At 39.7% G+C, this 13,236-nt stretch overlaps 1 protein-coding gene across 3 annotated transcripts in view; it reads right to left on the bottom strand.

Moving 5' to 3' along the window:
- Positions 1-13,236, bottom strand: part of LOC147012952 (uncharacterized) — a 571,074-nt gene that overhangs the window by 136,480 nt on the left and 421,358 nt on the right. For all 3 annotated transcript variants that reach the window (XM_085854308.1, XM_085854309.1, XM_085854310.1), the window contains 5 exons: positions 7,533-7,622; positions 3,029-3,082; positions 2,138-2,245; positions 1,861-1,968; positions 1,105-1,158 (listed from right to left, as the gene is read on the bottom strand). In XM_085854308.1, coding sequence (XP_085710434.1) covers positions 1,105-1,158; positions 1,861-1,968; positions 2,138-2,245; positions 3,029-3,082; positions 7,533-7,622 — 414 coding nt within the window. The remainder of the gene's footprint in view (positions 1-1,104; positions 1,159-1,860; positions 1,969-2,137; positions 2,246-3,028; positions 3,083-7,532; positions 7,623-13,236) is intronic.

The raw sequence follows: 13,236 nt of genomic DNA, 5'->3' as shown, positions 1-13,236 counted from the left end.
ACCCCAAGGGGGCCCTGGGTGTTTGTCGGGGGGTCACCAATGGCGATATGCATTGTTTATGCCAAGAGGCAAATGCTTAGAGAACTACACAGGCTTCCTCACTGGTTTGCTGACAAGTTCGCCGTTCACTCGGGATCGCTTGTGGTGGAAGCATACAACCCAAAACCCTATTTATTTCCTGGGTGGACTTGTACATACAAAGAAAGCATTTCATCAGATCATCGTTCTCACACCATACTTAAGATAATTCCTCTATTGATAGAAATTACTTCCACACTGCCTGCCTTGTACCCTGTAAATGGTAGATCACAAGTAAATCTTAAACCGATATTCGCTGCTGCTGATTTAGACTGTACTACATGTCGTTGTGAAAGTGATGTGAAAAGATTGTGTCGTGAAATATTCACAATTGAATTAAAAGGAATTTAACTGTTGGATTCACCACCAACAACAACTACCCACCTCTACCACCTCCCATTCCTCAACCATTCAATGATTTACTTACTTTCTTATCCTATTTGGATTCTGTAGAAGCTCACAACTGCATAAGTAACTGTTGCATTTTTACATATATTTATTTCCACATATCATTTGCTCCGATGGTAACCATGATTTGGCAAATTCAGCAACTCCTATGGTAACTCAAGGAGTACTTACAGCATTTTACTGGAATCCTGACTGCCAAGAATTAACCAATTAATTAATGGTACCATCTACATGTTTTATGTGACCATTGTGAAAATGGTAAACGACTGTTTTTTTTTTTAACAGCAATTGTAATTATCAGCATCGTAAAGTTTTTTGGAATTTCAGCTGGTAACAATTTCCAGGTAAATTTACGACACATTTGATTTTAATTTTAGGTGATGTAACACGCACTAGAGACCAGCGTGAAACACGATGAAATACTGCCATCAGCATCAGACCATTCAAAGGATCTTACCCAGTCCCTGCTGTTGCTAAATACTGATACAATGTAATATATATATATATATATATATATATATATATATATATATATATATATATATATATATATTTACAGTGAACTGTATGTTGTGTATAGTCTCGATCGGTGCTTTCCATAATTTGTTAAAACCATACCGGTTCGCCTTTATCTCCTTTGCTGCCCTTTTGGCCCGGTCTCCCGATGTCTCCCTGAAAGAAAATACAATCACATGACAATAATTCAAAATCTCTTGCATAATAAAATATTTGCTACGCCATTAAAATGTCTCCTTATAACCACCTGCTCATAAGGGCCACACATGACCACACATGACCACACATGATGTGGCCGGTTCGTAGTGAAGTCGATAATTGAGACTACCCCAGCAGAATTTTTTTTTTTTTTAAACGAGCCATTAACCTCCATATGAGTGGCGAAACTGCAGAACCATGAGTGAGATTTGGTGAGCACTCTGCACAGAACTACTTATTTTTCTTAATTAAATGGCTGTGACACCAGGAGAAGCTCGAAGGGATCAATTTTTTTTTTCTTTAAAGATGGACAAGGTCTGTACACACAGAGGAAGTTGAGTGTGTGTAAAATAAATAAGTAAATAAATTATCAACTGAGATTTGACAAAAGGTGTGCTCACGGCCATGAGAACCAAAGTTAAGCTGCTGTTTCAGACTTATGTCCTTGAGGCCTTGTCCAGTTGAAGGGCTAATGATGAAACATCAGCTTTACTTTGCTTCCCACAATGGTTACCATATGTTCTTATCCACCTTGAATTGATCGAAACCAATCGTTCAAACTGTCCACTGACACAGATTGACAGGAGCCTTGCCAAGTCTAATATCCTCGAATGCATGAACAAGACTGATAATTGCATTTTTAGTTCTCAAGTGCCCCACCTTATCTCCATCTTCACCAGGAGGCCCTGCTGGACCAGAGGAACCTGGAAGACCAACAGGACCCTGGATTCCATCCCTGCCTGCTGGTCCCTCATGTCCTTTCTCACCCTGCACAGAAAGACAATGAGATTTGAGGGCACACATCAAACTGCCACTTTTTTCAAAATTATTTTGGCAACAGTCATGGAGTCTTTTACCACATTTCCAATTAATGTAGGCAGGAAGAGTACATAGTATCAACACATACGATAGTTGTTAAACCAGCAATAATACTCACCGGTGCCCCCTTGTCTCCAGGAGGTCCGACAGGCCCCGATGTTCCCGGTCGACCTGGAAGGCCAATTAGCCCCACAGGACCGGCTGGGCCTCTCTCGCCCGGTGAGCCCTAATGACGGCAGATCAATGGTCAAATTAATTTGTGAAATATGGACATAACATGATTAACTCGGTTTCCTTTGTAAAAAAAAAAAAATTCCAAAGAAGTCAAGCTATGAATCCAAACTCTCGAGATAAATAAACATTTGTGACAATGACAATAAAACCACTGTAATTACCAAAGATGCCACAATGGCTTTGTTTAGTCAGTCCCCGATAGAGCACCATTAAACGACATTTTAAAATTGCATGCAAAATCAACAAGTAGAAGAGGAGAATGTGAAGATAAATAAAAACAAACAATTTCCATTGATGAACTGAAAGAAGCAAAGAGCGGCCTGCTGTTCACAACGATGGATGACAATCAGTTTAGTGGGGTATGTATTTGGGATAAAAAAACTTCAAACTTTTGGATTGAAAAATCCATGAACACAACTGTCGGACAGGGAGCGGTTTCATTACCACAAAGAGTAATTGCTTTGCGTTTAGAGTTCAAACTTTTACCAAACTGCATGAGAAACACGTACACACTGCATTGAGTGCATTCTTCACATAAATGCCAAGGATTCACTACACATGTACCTACAAACACCATCTGCACACCAGACGTGGGCGCACATACAATGCATGCAACATACGTGGGAAACCCACATAAACACCAAGTGTCTCCTCAAGGCACTTCAGAATATATTTACAAACTACGTTTGGTATACTGTATAACATCAATAAAACAAAATGGAGTGACATGTCCACAAACAGTTGCAAGGAATGTGTTTACAGTGTTGGTACTTACAGCTGGACCTGGTGCACCTGGAGGACCCTGGTCACCTTTCAACCCCGGAATACCCTAAATTGGGAGAGAAGGAACTGACAAACCGACAATCCTGGCACCGTTTCATAATAAGATAAATAAACATACCAAGAGACGATCGTCATGAAACCGTGAAAACTGCTCAGGCCTCATCATGAAAATAATTCATTACACCTCTAATGGAGATTGTTTCAAATCCCTCGAGACACACAAAAAACTCCTTCGATGTGCAAGTCTCATCAGTGTGTGAAAAAAGATCCCTCAGAATGAATTTTAAATAGGTGTGTAACAAAATAACAAATATCAACATTCAGTAAACAAATCAAGTTCTTCAAAATGAAAATCATTCCCTCCATGTGAAAATCAATCCCTCTGTGCCAAAAAATATCCCTTTATGTGCAAATCAATCCATCTCGGAAAAAAATCAATCCCTCTATAAATAAATCAATCCCTCTATGTGTAAATCAATCTCTCCATGAGAAAATCAATCCTTCTCTGAGCAACTAGATTCCACAATTTGTGTCAATCAATCCCTCTTTGTAAAAAAAAAAAAACGACTCTCTCAGTGTTCAAATCAAAATCAGTTTGAAAAATCAAATCCCTTAAAGTCCACGCTTGATTTAAATAACATGACAATGATGTACAAGTGGATATTTAATGTTTTCAAAAAAAAAAAGTTTAAGCACAACAAACCTCTGGGAAATAAACAATTTACCTCTGAGTTTGCTTTCACTCCCACTCGCTGAATCTCAACATTGTCAGTTTATTTAAAAAAATAACACAATCACTCAGCTTACAATGAAGATAAGACGTAAATGTTAATTTCAAATGTGTAAATTTCAATTTCCCAGAAATTTGCTGTACCATATTATTTTCACATAAGGTCAATGTCACAATAAAAACTTTCAATTCTGAACCAAATTAATGTAAAAAATTTTTTTAAATGATGGTGCTTTAAATGATAAATGATACAGCATCATTAGTCGGGTGGCTCACTTGACAAGCTGAGCAGCGAAGCGTGGCTTGGGCCTCTGTGTTTCAAGGTGATTCGTTATTGGAAATTGAAACAATTGCATTAAAATTTTTATAGTTTTTTACATGTTTTTACATAAATTCAATTAAGAATCTGAATATTTTTCAACAAATTTCATTTACATATTCATATTCCATATGCAGAATTGAAAATGAAAGGCGAAGGATTAAAAGTGATAAATATATAGTGCTATAGAAAGTCTACACCCCCTTTCAAATTTTTCACCTTTTGTTGCCTTTTCGCCTGGAATTAAATCAGACTTTTCCACCTTTATTTGCACATCGTAACCTACAACTTCCAAGTGAAAAACAAATTCCATAAACTTCAGAATATTGATTAAAAATACAAAACTAGAATTTCTTGGTTGGATAAGAGTCCACCCCTCTGAGTTATTACTTGATGGAAGCAGCTTTAACAGCAATTACAGTTGTGAGTCTGTTGGGATAGGTCTCCACCAACTTCACACACCTTGATTGGGGAATATTTGCTCATTCTTCTGCACAAAACTGTTCAAGTTCAGTCAAGTTGTGTAGTGAGCGTTGATGGACAGCAATCTTCCATTCATGCCACAGATTTTCGCCATTGTCCGAGCCAATGTGTGTGTATACATATATATATATATATATATATATATATATATATATATATATATATATATATATATATATATATATATATATATATATATGTATTTCGAATACATTCCACTACATTTCCAAAACTACATACTGAGGAAGAGAACTGGTTTGTTCTTGAAACGTCAGGCTTTTAATAAAGAATTTAAATTTGAATTATTTTATTGCTCAGTGTGCTGCTTCTTTCTTTTACTAATGTGAACGCTGAGATGCAAATTTTCTGACCTGTATATATGATATGATATGATATGATATGATATGATATGATATGATATGATATGATATGATATGATATGATATGATATGATATGATATGATATGATATGATATGATATTATATGATATGATATGATATGATATGATATTATATATATATATATATATATATATATATATATATATATATATATATATATATATATATATACACACACACCTTCCATAGCGGTTGTTTAAAGTGAAATTAAAAGCTTGGCATGCACAAATGAATACTGTAAATCAATTGTTACCATGACGATATTCTACAAACCATTCAATTTCTTTGTCCATTGTCTAGGGTCACGTGGCCCACACTGAGCAGAGGCTGCACCAGCTGACTTTTATTACCTCATCCAACAAATGTGAAGGAGGTTATGTTTTCACCGCTATCTGTCTGTTTGGAGGATATCTCAAAAAGTTGTGGACGGATCCGGATGAAATTTGGTGGGCAGGTTGGCTGTGTAACAAGGACAAACTGCTTACATTTTGATGAACATCCGGATCTGGATCCGACTACTAGAATTTTTAAAGCGATTCTTCACCATTGAGAGGGCCAAAAATGATATACAGCAAAATATCTCAAAAAGTTGCGGAAAGATTCGTACCAAATTTGTTTGACACATTGGATGTGTGACAAGGAAGAATTGATTCAATTTTGGTGAAGATTCGAATCCTGATCCGAAATTTTTTAAGTGATTCTTCACCATTGAGAGATAGGATGAAACCGATATATAACACAACATTTCAAAAAGTTGTGGACGGATTTGGATGAAACTTGGTGGACATCTTGGGCGTGATACCATGATGAACAGATTCGATTTTGGTGAAGATCTGAATCTGGGTCTGGATACGAGAATTATTTAATTTTTAAAGTGATTCTTCACCATTTAGAGACAGGGCCAAAAACGATATATAGCATGACGTTTCAAAAATGTATTGGGCCTGATATGTTCTTACGTGGTGGAGGTATGCCTTGTACCGAGTGACCTTGTAGTTTTCGGATATTTTTGTTTACGGATATTATCTGAATGTTTTTAATTTTTTTCCTGGGACACTGGCTTTGAGTTGTAGTAGTATGCAAAAAATTCAGCTTCCTAGTCCACTTAGAAGGGATTAAATATTTATATCAGTAAGTGAGTGAGTGAGTGAGTGAGTTAGTGGTGAGAAAGAGCTTTATATGTTAGATATACCAGTGGGGAATGCTTTCATAGTGCAAGCAACAACTCAGGTACATCCCACATGGCCTTGAAAGGCTCTTGGTTTCATATTCCAATTATTTATTTTGTTATCACATATCAACGAATGCATTTCCTCTTAGACTCACACTATTACACCCACTGTATATTATAGTGTTTACCGATTGTGTGACGCATGCTACGTCAGTGTATTGGTTAGCATAATCTTTTTTTCCAAAATGCCTTTATTAAAACCCTTTGGGTGTTTCTTTTACCAAAGGCATGATGTTTGTGTGAAAGGTGACACACGCTTATTAAAACGCGCGTCCACACGCATGGGTGTCCGTGCGCGTGCGCTTGTGTGTGTCACTTTCTTCCAAAATCAGTTTTGAATTTGGAGTTAGAATGCCAAAAATATTTTATTTTGCACTTGGTTATTAAAGGATCAATCAGAACGTCATCACTATCGGTGATAATGTACGAGTTGATGGATTATAATAAATAAACTGCGTTTGATTAACACTGCACTGTGGAAAAGTAGTTTGTTGCTCGCCGCCTTTCAGTGAAAACGAACATTTTCATGGAAGCCAATTAATCGATCTCACAAACCAATGCCAGACAAGTCACCTGATTGACATCACAGGAGAATGACATACACATGTCCTGTTCTGTTCCTTTCCTCATGTCACGTTTGGTGACTATGCTTATTCTTCCAAGTCAAAGTGTGAATGAAACGTTGTACTTCAGTATTGAGTTGTAATTGTTTACAAGTAGCTTCCTTGTTGTAACGTTGGAGTTCGAGTGAAATGGCGGCGGTTCTACAAAAAACATTCAAATGCGTGTGCAAAAAGGTGATGGCAACATGAGCATGACACGAAAAAGAGCAAGTCAGTGTGTACTATTGAATACAACAATGTCGATCACAAAATACAATCCGCAGGTTCAAGTCTAATTGGATCGTTTCAGGGATGTGGACTCGAAATGCACAACTATCAATAATTATTAATAGCCAGTATGATATAAGTATGGATTTGCAATTTATCTGGAGCCCTGACACAAATGGACTGCGATTCAGAAATTCCACAAGGGGAAAGGTGGTGATCATGACTGTAAACAGGACACTGAGAAACACCGCATGAAGGACCCATACATGTATAAGGTCAACATTCACCCCGACTTGGTGGTGTAGTGGTTAGAGTGTCTGCTTTGAGTCTGGAAGGTCGTTGGTTCGAGTCATACCAAAGACTTTAAAAATGGTAAGTGTTGCTGTCTTGGTTGAGGCTCAGCATTTAAAAGGATAGAGTATGGACAAACAACCATGGGTTGGCAACCACTGAGCAGGCTTGATGGACCTCATGGCCTCCTGTGTTGTGGCTTGTACGTACCATAGGCCCAGGAAGACCTCGCCCACCAGGGAATCCCCTGAGGCCCGGCGATCCCTCCTTTCCTGGTGGCCCAAGAGGGCCTGGGTCTCCCTATAAAAACAGAGCACATAAACCGAATGGTGTTGGTGTGTGATAAATCGTTACTTCATTCAATAATAACAATAAAAATAACAAGTGTAACATTAACAACAACAACAACAACAACAACAACAACAACCAATGAAATTTCCCTTCACCGTGGTCAATCGTTCTGTAGTAAAGACATTTTGTTGTTAATATTGTGCATCATTTCAGTGTTTACATATCGTGGCACGAGTGTGCGCAAGCACGCACGTACGTCCGCGTTCACATGTGCGGTTATTTAAATTTTGTCGAGTTTAATGTTCGTTCAGCGACTGCTGGGAAGCACATGCACATTGTCTTGTCTTCTTACAATATGAATGTCGCATGGTGTTTTGCCCCAAGTGAAATTTGTACCCATTGGGAAGATTCACAGTGGACAATTTCCTGATTGAAATCATGGTTTCACTTCATATTTTTGGGGGAGATTTCCAACATGAGTCGGAGAAATTTTCAGACAATGTGCAAAGCCTTTGGGGTGCGGGGGGGGGGGGTAGGGGGTTGCTTAGACAGGCTCTTGCTCTGTGGGTTTGCTTGCTCAGACAGTACCTGGAATGAATGCTATAAGAGCTACAGAATCCAATAGATCCTTCTGAACCAGAAAGCACAACAACTCATGTCAGGACAATCCCACCAAAAATCAAATACGAATGTCACCCTTGAGATGTATCACTCCGGATCAGGTATGGCAGAAAATGGTACAAAATATCAATATCAACCTTAGTGACTGGAACCTTAGTTGAGATATCATGTTAGGTCTTTGTTGAATATTTAACTTGATTATCTACGAGTGCACTCTCCCTTCTGTTAATACAGCATGAAAAGCTTCACTTGCATTCATTGATTAGTTCCAAGACGTTTGTTTCTCTGTTCTATGAAACATGCTTCCCACATAAGCCGCAGTTCATTACCGCAGATTTAAGGTCAACAATGAAGCACCGATGGAAGATGAAATGATAGCATGAAAATTGTGCTTCCCGATGCACTGTTGTAGGATGCCATTAATTGATATTAAATTGTGTGAAACAGAAGCCAATTGATGAAGAGCGATTGCTCAGCGGCTCAGAATTTACATCGTGCTTTGTACTTGCGTTTCGTTTGATGCTCTAAATTCGAGCAAACCAGGGGAAGAATTCAGTGCACGCTGTGTTATTCGAGCGGTGAACATTGTTTCATTGCCACATGCAAAACGCCATGAGAACCTGAGCAAAGGGGAATCATTCATCCACAAGAAGAGGACGAAGATAAGTGATTTGCATCGCTCGTGGTTTTGTTAAACGAGCAACCAACACCATCACGCATCCAAACTGTGGCCTCATAAAATGTGAGCAGCATTTGTTTGCATGGAGTTTGCTCATGGAAATACCAGATTTCATGGAGAGAGAGAGAGAGAAAAAAAAAAGGATTGAATTAGACAAATGGAATGCAGGGGTGGAAGAGATCGGGATGGAGGACAGGAGAGGGGTGGGGAGCAGGGAGAAGGCATGGGGTTTAACATCATATCAACGTATTCAAGGCCAATGGGGTGTGATTAGTCGAAGCACACTGCTTGCCAAAGGGTTCCTAATTAGTTTAAATGAGCTCAAAGTTACTAACATGCATTTTAAAGGAAGACAAGAGGCTGGAAAGGAAATGCTAAATGCCAACTCATGGCATATTGTAGTCTGATCCAAAGTGTCCTTTGGGATTCACCATAACAACAGATATGCGTAATTGCATGCACACTGTTGGATGCAAATCATTTGGAACCATGGTTGCTTATAGAAGAGGTTTTGTTTGAAGCTGATTTCAATTTATTGTAATCACTGTGCTGCAACTACTCTCCGTTTCTCCATCTCTCATCTTATCTTCACTCCATCACCTTTATGCTACTCACCAACCACCATCAGAATTATCCCACACCCCACAACTACTCTTCCTCCTCCCTCCCAATGGCATTGAACTTTAGATTGAAACATGTCACAAGGTGCAGTGGGTTGAAAAGCCATCTTGTTTTGCCCTCACTGGTGTGATTCAAGTGGCAGCTCGGTCGACATTTTTGCACCTTATGACAGTGCAGCAAACTCTCCAAGAATGGTTCTTAGCCATGGAAACACCTTGTTATGAGCACCCTGATGGTCTGTCAAGAGTATAAACCTCCATCATCCAAGGGTGTTGTAAGTATTTTTTTTTTTTTAACTCTGTCTGGAAATGATGGATGTTTCATGCTTTTCTAAATTTAAACAAGAACATATTCTCAAACATTTCTGTTTATTATGGTTCTAAGAACAATTCCTGTTTTCTCCAGGTTTGCTCCCTGACACCGAGCTTCAACCCCACACCATCAGTATCACTCACAGGTGTCAGTGCTAAATCCCTTTTCAATTTCCCTACACCTTAGAACTGGACACAAACTGCCAATAATTGTGGGAAGAAGCTGGAAACCTTGATTTGTTGTGGAATTACTTGCTGCATATTAAGCATGCTTTAGCATAGCGCTATCTCTTTTGTACCCAAGTTGATGACGTGGTATGTTGAGGAGGGAGGGGGGGTTTGGAGGGCTACACCCATGCACAAAAGGATCTTGGGATGACGAGAATAAACCCGCCTGATTCAAATACTTGTGATTATTACATCTATGGACGTAACAACTAGTGCGAGGAAAAACTCTTCCACCAACATGATGGCTGTGGGTTCATTCGAGGCTTTCGATGGTGGCAATGTTGAGGCACACAAAGAACATTTAGGAGGACTATTTTCTTGCAAACAATGTCTGATTAGATACTGTACATCATTACAACTCTAATGCGAGGTTGGTTCTAGAAGCGGGTGTGTCCTCCGTTGGTGTGGGGGCAGTTGTACTTCAAACCAGTCAAGATGGTGAGTTTGCACCATTCGCTTACCCATCGAAAACTCTGAACGATGTCGAGAGATATTACTTCTGGATCGAGAGGGACTTCTTGAGAGTCACGTTTGGTGTGACAAAGTTTTTCTGCAATACCTTCTGGGGAGAGACTTCAAATGAATGACGGATCATAAACCTCTGGTAACTTTGATTAACGAGCACAAACCAGTGTCACAATTAGCGTCAGTAAGGATCAAGAGGTAGTCCTCACTGTTGGAAGGTTACAACGACACGATACAGTTCAACATGGACAAGGAAAATGGTTATGCAGATTTCCTTTCGTGAAAAAAGCCACACAGGGTCATCCCACATGCCGTGAACAAGTGAAGAATGAAGTACTCTTGTTGAAAAGTGATGAGATTGTGAAAGCTGCTGCTGTCGTCGTGGCTGAAACGAAGAAGAATCCAATTCCCAGCAAAGTGCTTCATTTCACAAAACGTAGGGGGAATGAAAATCCAGAGGATGTGACCACAAGAAAAAAAAACTGGAACTCTCTGTTGAAAATGATATCGTGCTTTCGAATCTCGTGTGGTTATTCCCACGCCTCTACGGCAGACTCTACTCATCGATATATTTGTTGAACATTCAGTCACGGTAATAATATAAAATGGCCAGGAGATACCTGTGGTGGCCAAATATCGCTAAAGACATGGAAAGTTCTGTGGAATCGAATGCTATGTGTCGGGAGAAGGTGAAGGCTGCGCCGGGGGTCGCCAGGACCATGGCGTTGATGCACTGGTCCCTGGAAATGGCTTCATTTAGATCCGGCCGGTCGTTTCGAGGGGAAAATGTTTTTTGTTGTGGTGGATGCTTATTCAGAGAACCTTGAAGTAGTCCCCATTGTGAACATCACTGCCACAAACATTATTCAAAGCCTTCATCACGTTTTCAGTTTATTTGCTCTGCTGGAGCACCTCGTGAGTGAAAACAGCAGCCAATTTACCAGTGCCGAGTTCCAGGACTTTCTCATGGTGAATTATATTAAGCATACCATGGCTGGCCCATGGCACCTGACTTCCAATGGTTCAGCAGAATGTTCTGTCAGTAATTTCAAGAAAAAAAAATCACCAAAATCGGAGATACTAGAGAGCCCTTACAAACTTAGACTGGCAGGTTCTGATTAACAAACAGAGATAGAAACACCGACTTCGCTTGGGAAATTGCCTTCTGAACTGTTTATGAACAGACAACCTAGAATATGATTCAGTGCACTCAGAGCTACCTAAAGCCTGGTGTTGCCTTAGTGGTTGGAGTGTCCGACATGAGATCCTAGAGTCCTGAGGTTGAGCCCTGTTGGCTGCTGAATTAATATCAGGTGGGGTTGACTCAGCCTGTCATCCTTCTGACGTCGGCAAAATGAGTACCAGTGTACTGGTAATAGGGACACTGCATCAGTGGCATAGCCACGTCCCTAACCAATGATGCAACCAGCAACTATAAGGCTGCACTCGAAAGAGAGAGCAACCTAAACAAAACAGCAAGTGAAAGTGTTCTAAGATAACCTTGAACATGCCACAAACTTCCAACAAGGTCAACTCGTGTTCGCCCGGAATTTTGGAAAAGGTCCACGGTAGGTTTTTGGGACTGTCATTCAGGTCGTTAGCCTGATGAACTATGATGTGAGAGCGAGTGGTTTTGCGTGGAAGAGATGTGAAGAACAATTACATGCACAGTATGTGATTACTCCTTCATATTCACAACCTGATAGTGTGACAGCCCCGTCGGACTCGTCGGACCAGTTACCGCCATTGCTTTCTGGATCCTTGCGACTAATTTTGCTGGAAGTGAGGGACAGGCAATACCTATTCAAGGTCACACCACCGGTTGAACAACCTGTTCCCCTCGATCAGCATGTTGATAGATGGATGCCTTCTCCATAAGTCGAAAAAACATCTCATCCGATTAACAGGGCCAGGAGATTTCCAGTGTTAGAAAGGAAGAAAACTCAAAGACTCATTGAACAGTATTAAATCTGTGTATATACCAGGGGTCCGTTAAATGACAAATCGTCTCTCTGAACTCCTATAATGTATGACGTCATCCAACTGAGTTACTTTTAGGAGAGTCAAAATCTGGAAAAATTGCCATGTACCCCCCAAAAATTGCAAGAAAACGTTTTATGGTATTTTTATTTTCTATTAGGACTACAGAACAACATATCAAAGTTGCCAAAAATTGGACCAAAAGAAAGGGTTGAGATATGAGGTTAGAAAAAGATGGCAGCCAATGTTAGAACATGTCTGATATCTACTCAAATCCTGTGAATTGAACACTTTCCAATCACTTTAATCCTTTGAGGATAATTCTTGGGGCATAATATGACTTTCAGTGAGCTAAACCTGTTGGGGGCCATAGGAGTAATGATGAATGGGAGTGACCTGAAAGAGGTCTTGCAGACGATTTCCGGTGAAAACGCTGTGGTTCACATGATGAATGGAAAAGCTTTGCAGCGCCAATTTTGGGGACACCTCTTTGTTTGTCAGTGTCTGATGCACCAGATCGCAGCTAAAGTCATTGCAGATGAGCCAGGATTTGAGATCCTCGTGCAAAAATTTGACAGTCAATATACTGGGAAACATTACTCAAAAGTGATTGTATCAAATGGATTTCCCATACACTAGTTTCCAAAAAGTCTGAATTATCTAATAGTTAAAAAACGAGCAAATTATGGCTGAACTATCTGCAAATGTTGGGAGTGGT

Source organism: Eptatretus burgeri, chromosome 14 (genome assembly GCF_056783735.1).
Source record: "Eptatretus burgeri isolate ZD-2024b chromosome 14, Ebu_testis_v1, whole genome shotgun sequence".
Lineage (NCBI taxonomy): Eukaryota > Metazoa > Chordata > Myxini > Myxiniformes > Myxinidae > Eptatretus > Eptatretus burgeri.
This window is presented reverse-complemented; position numbering and strand designations above follow the sequence as displayed.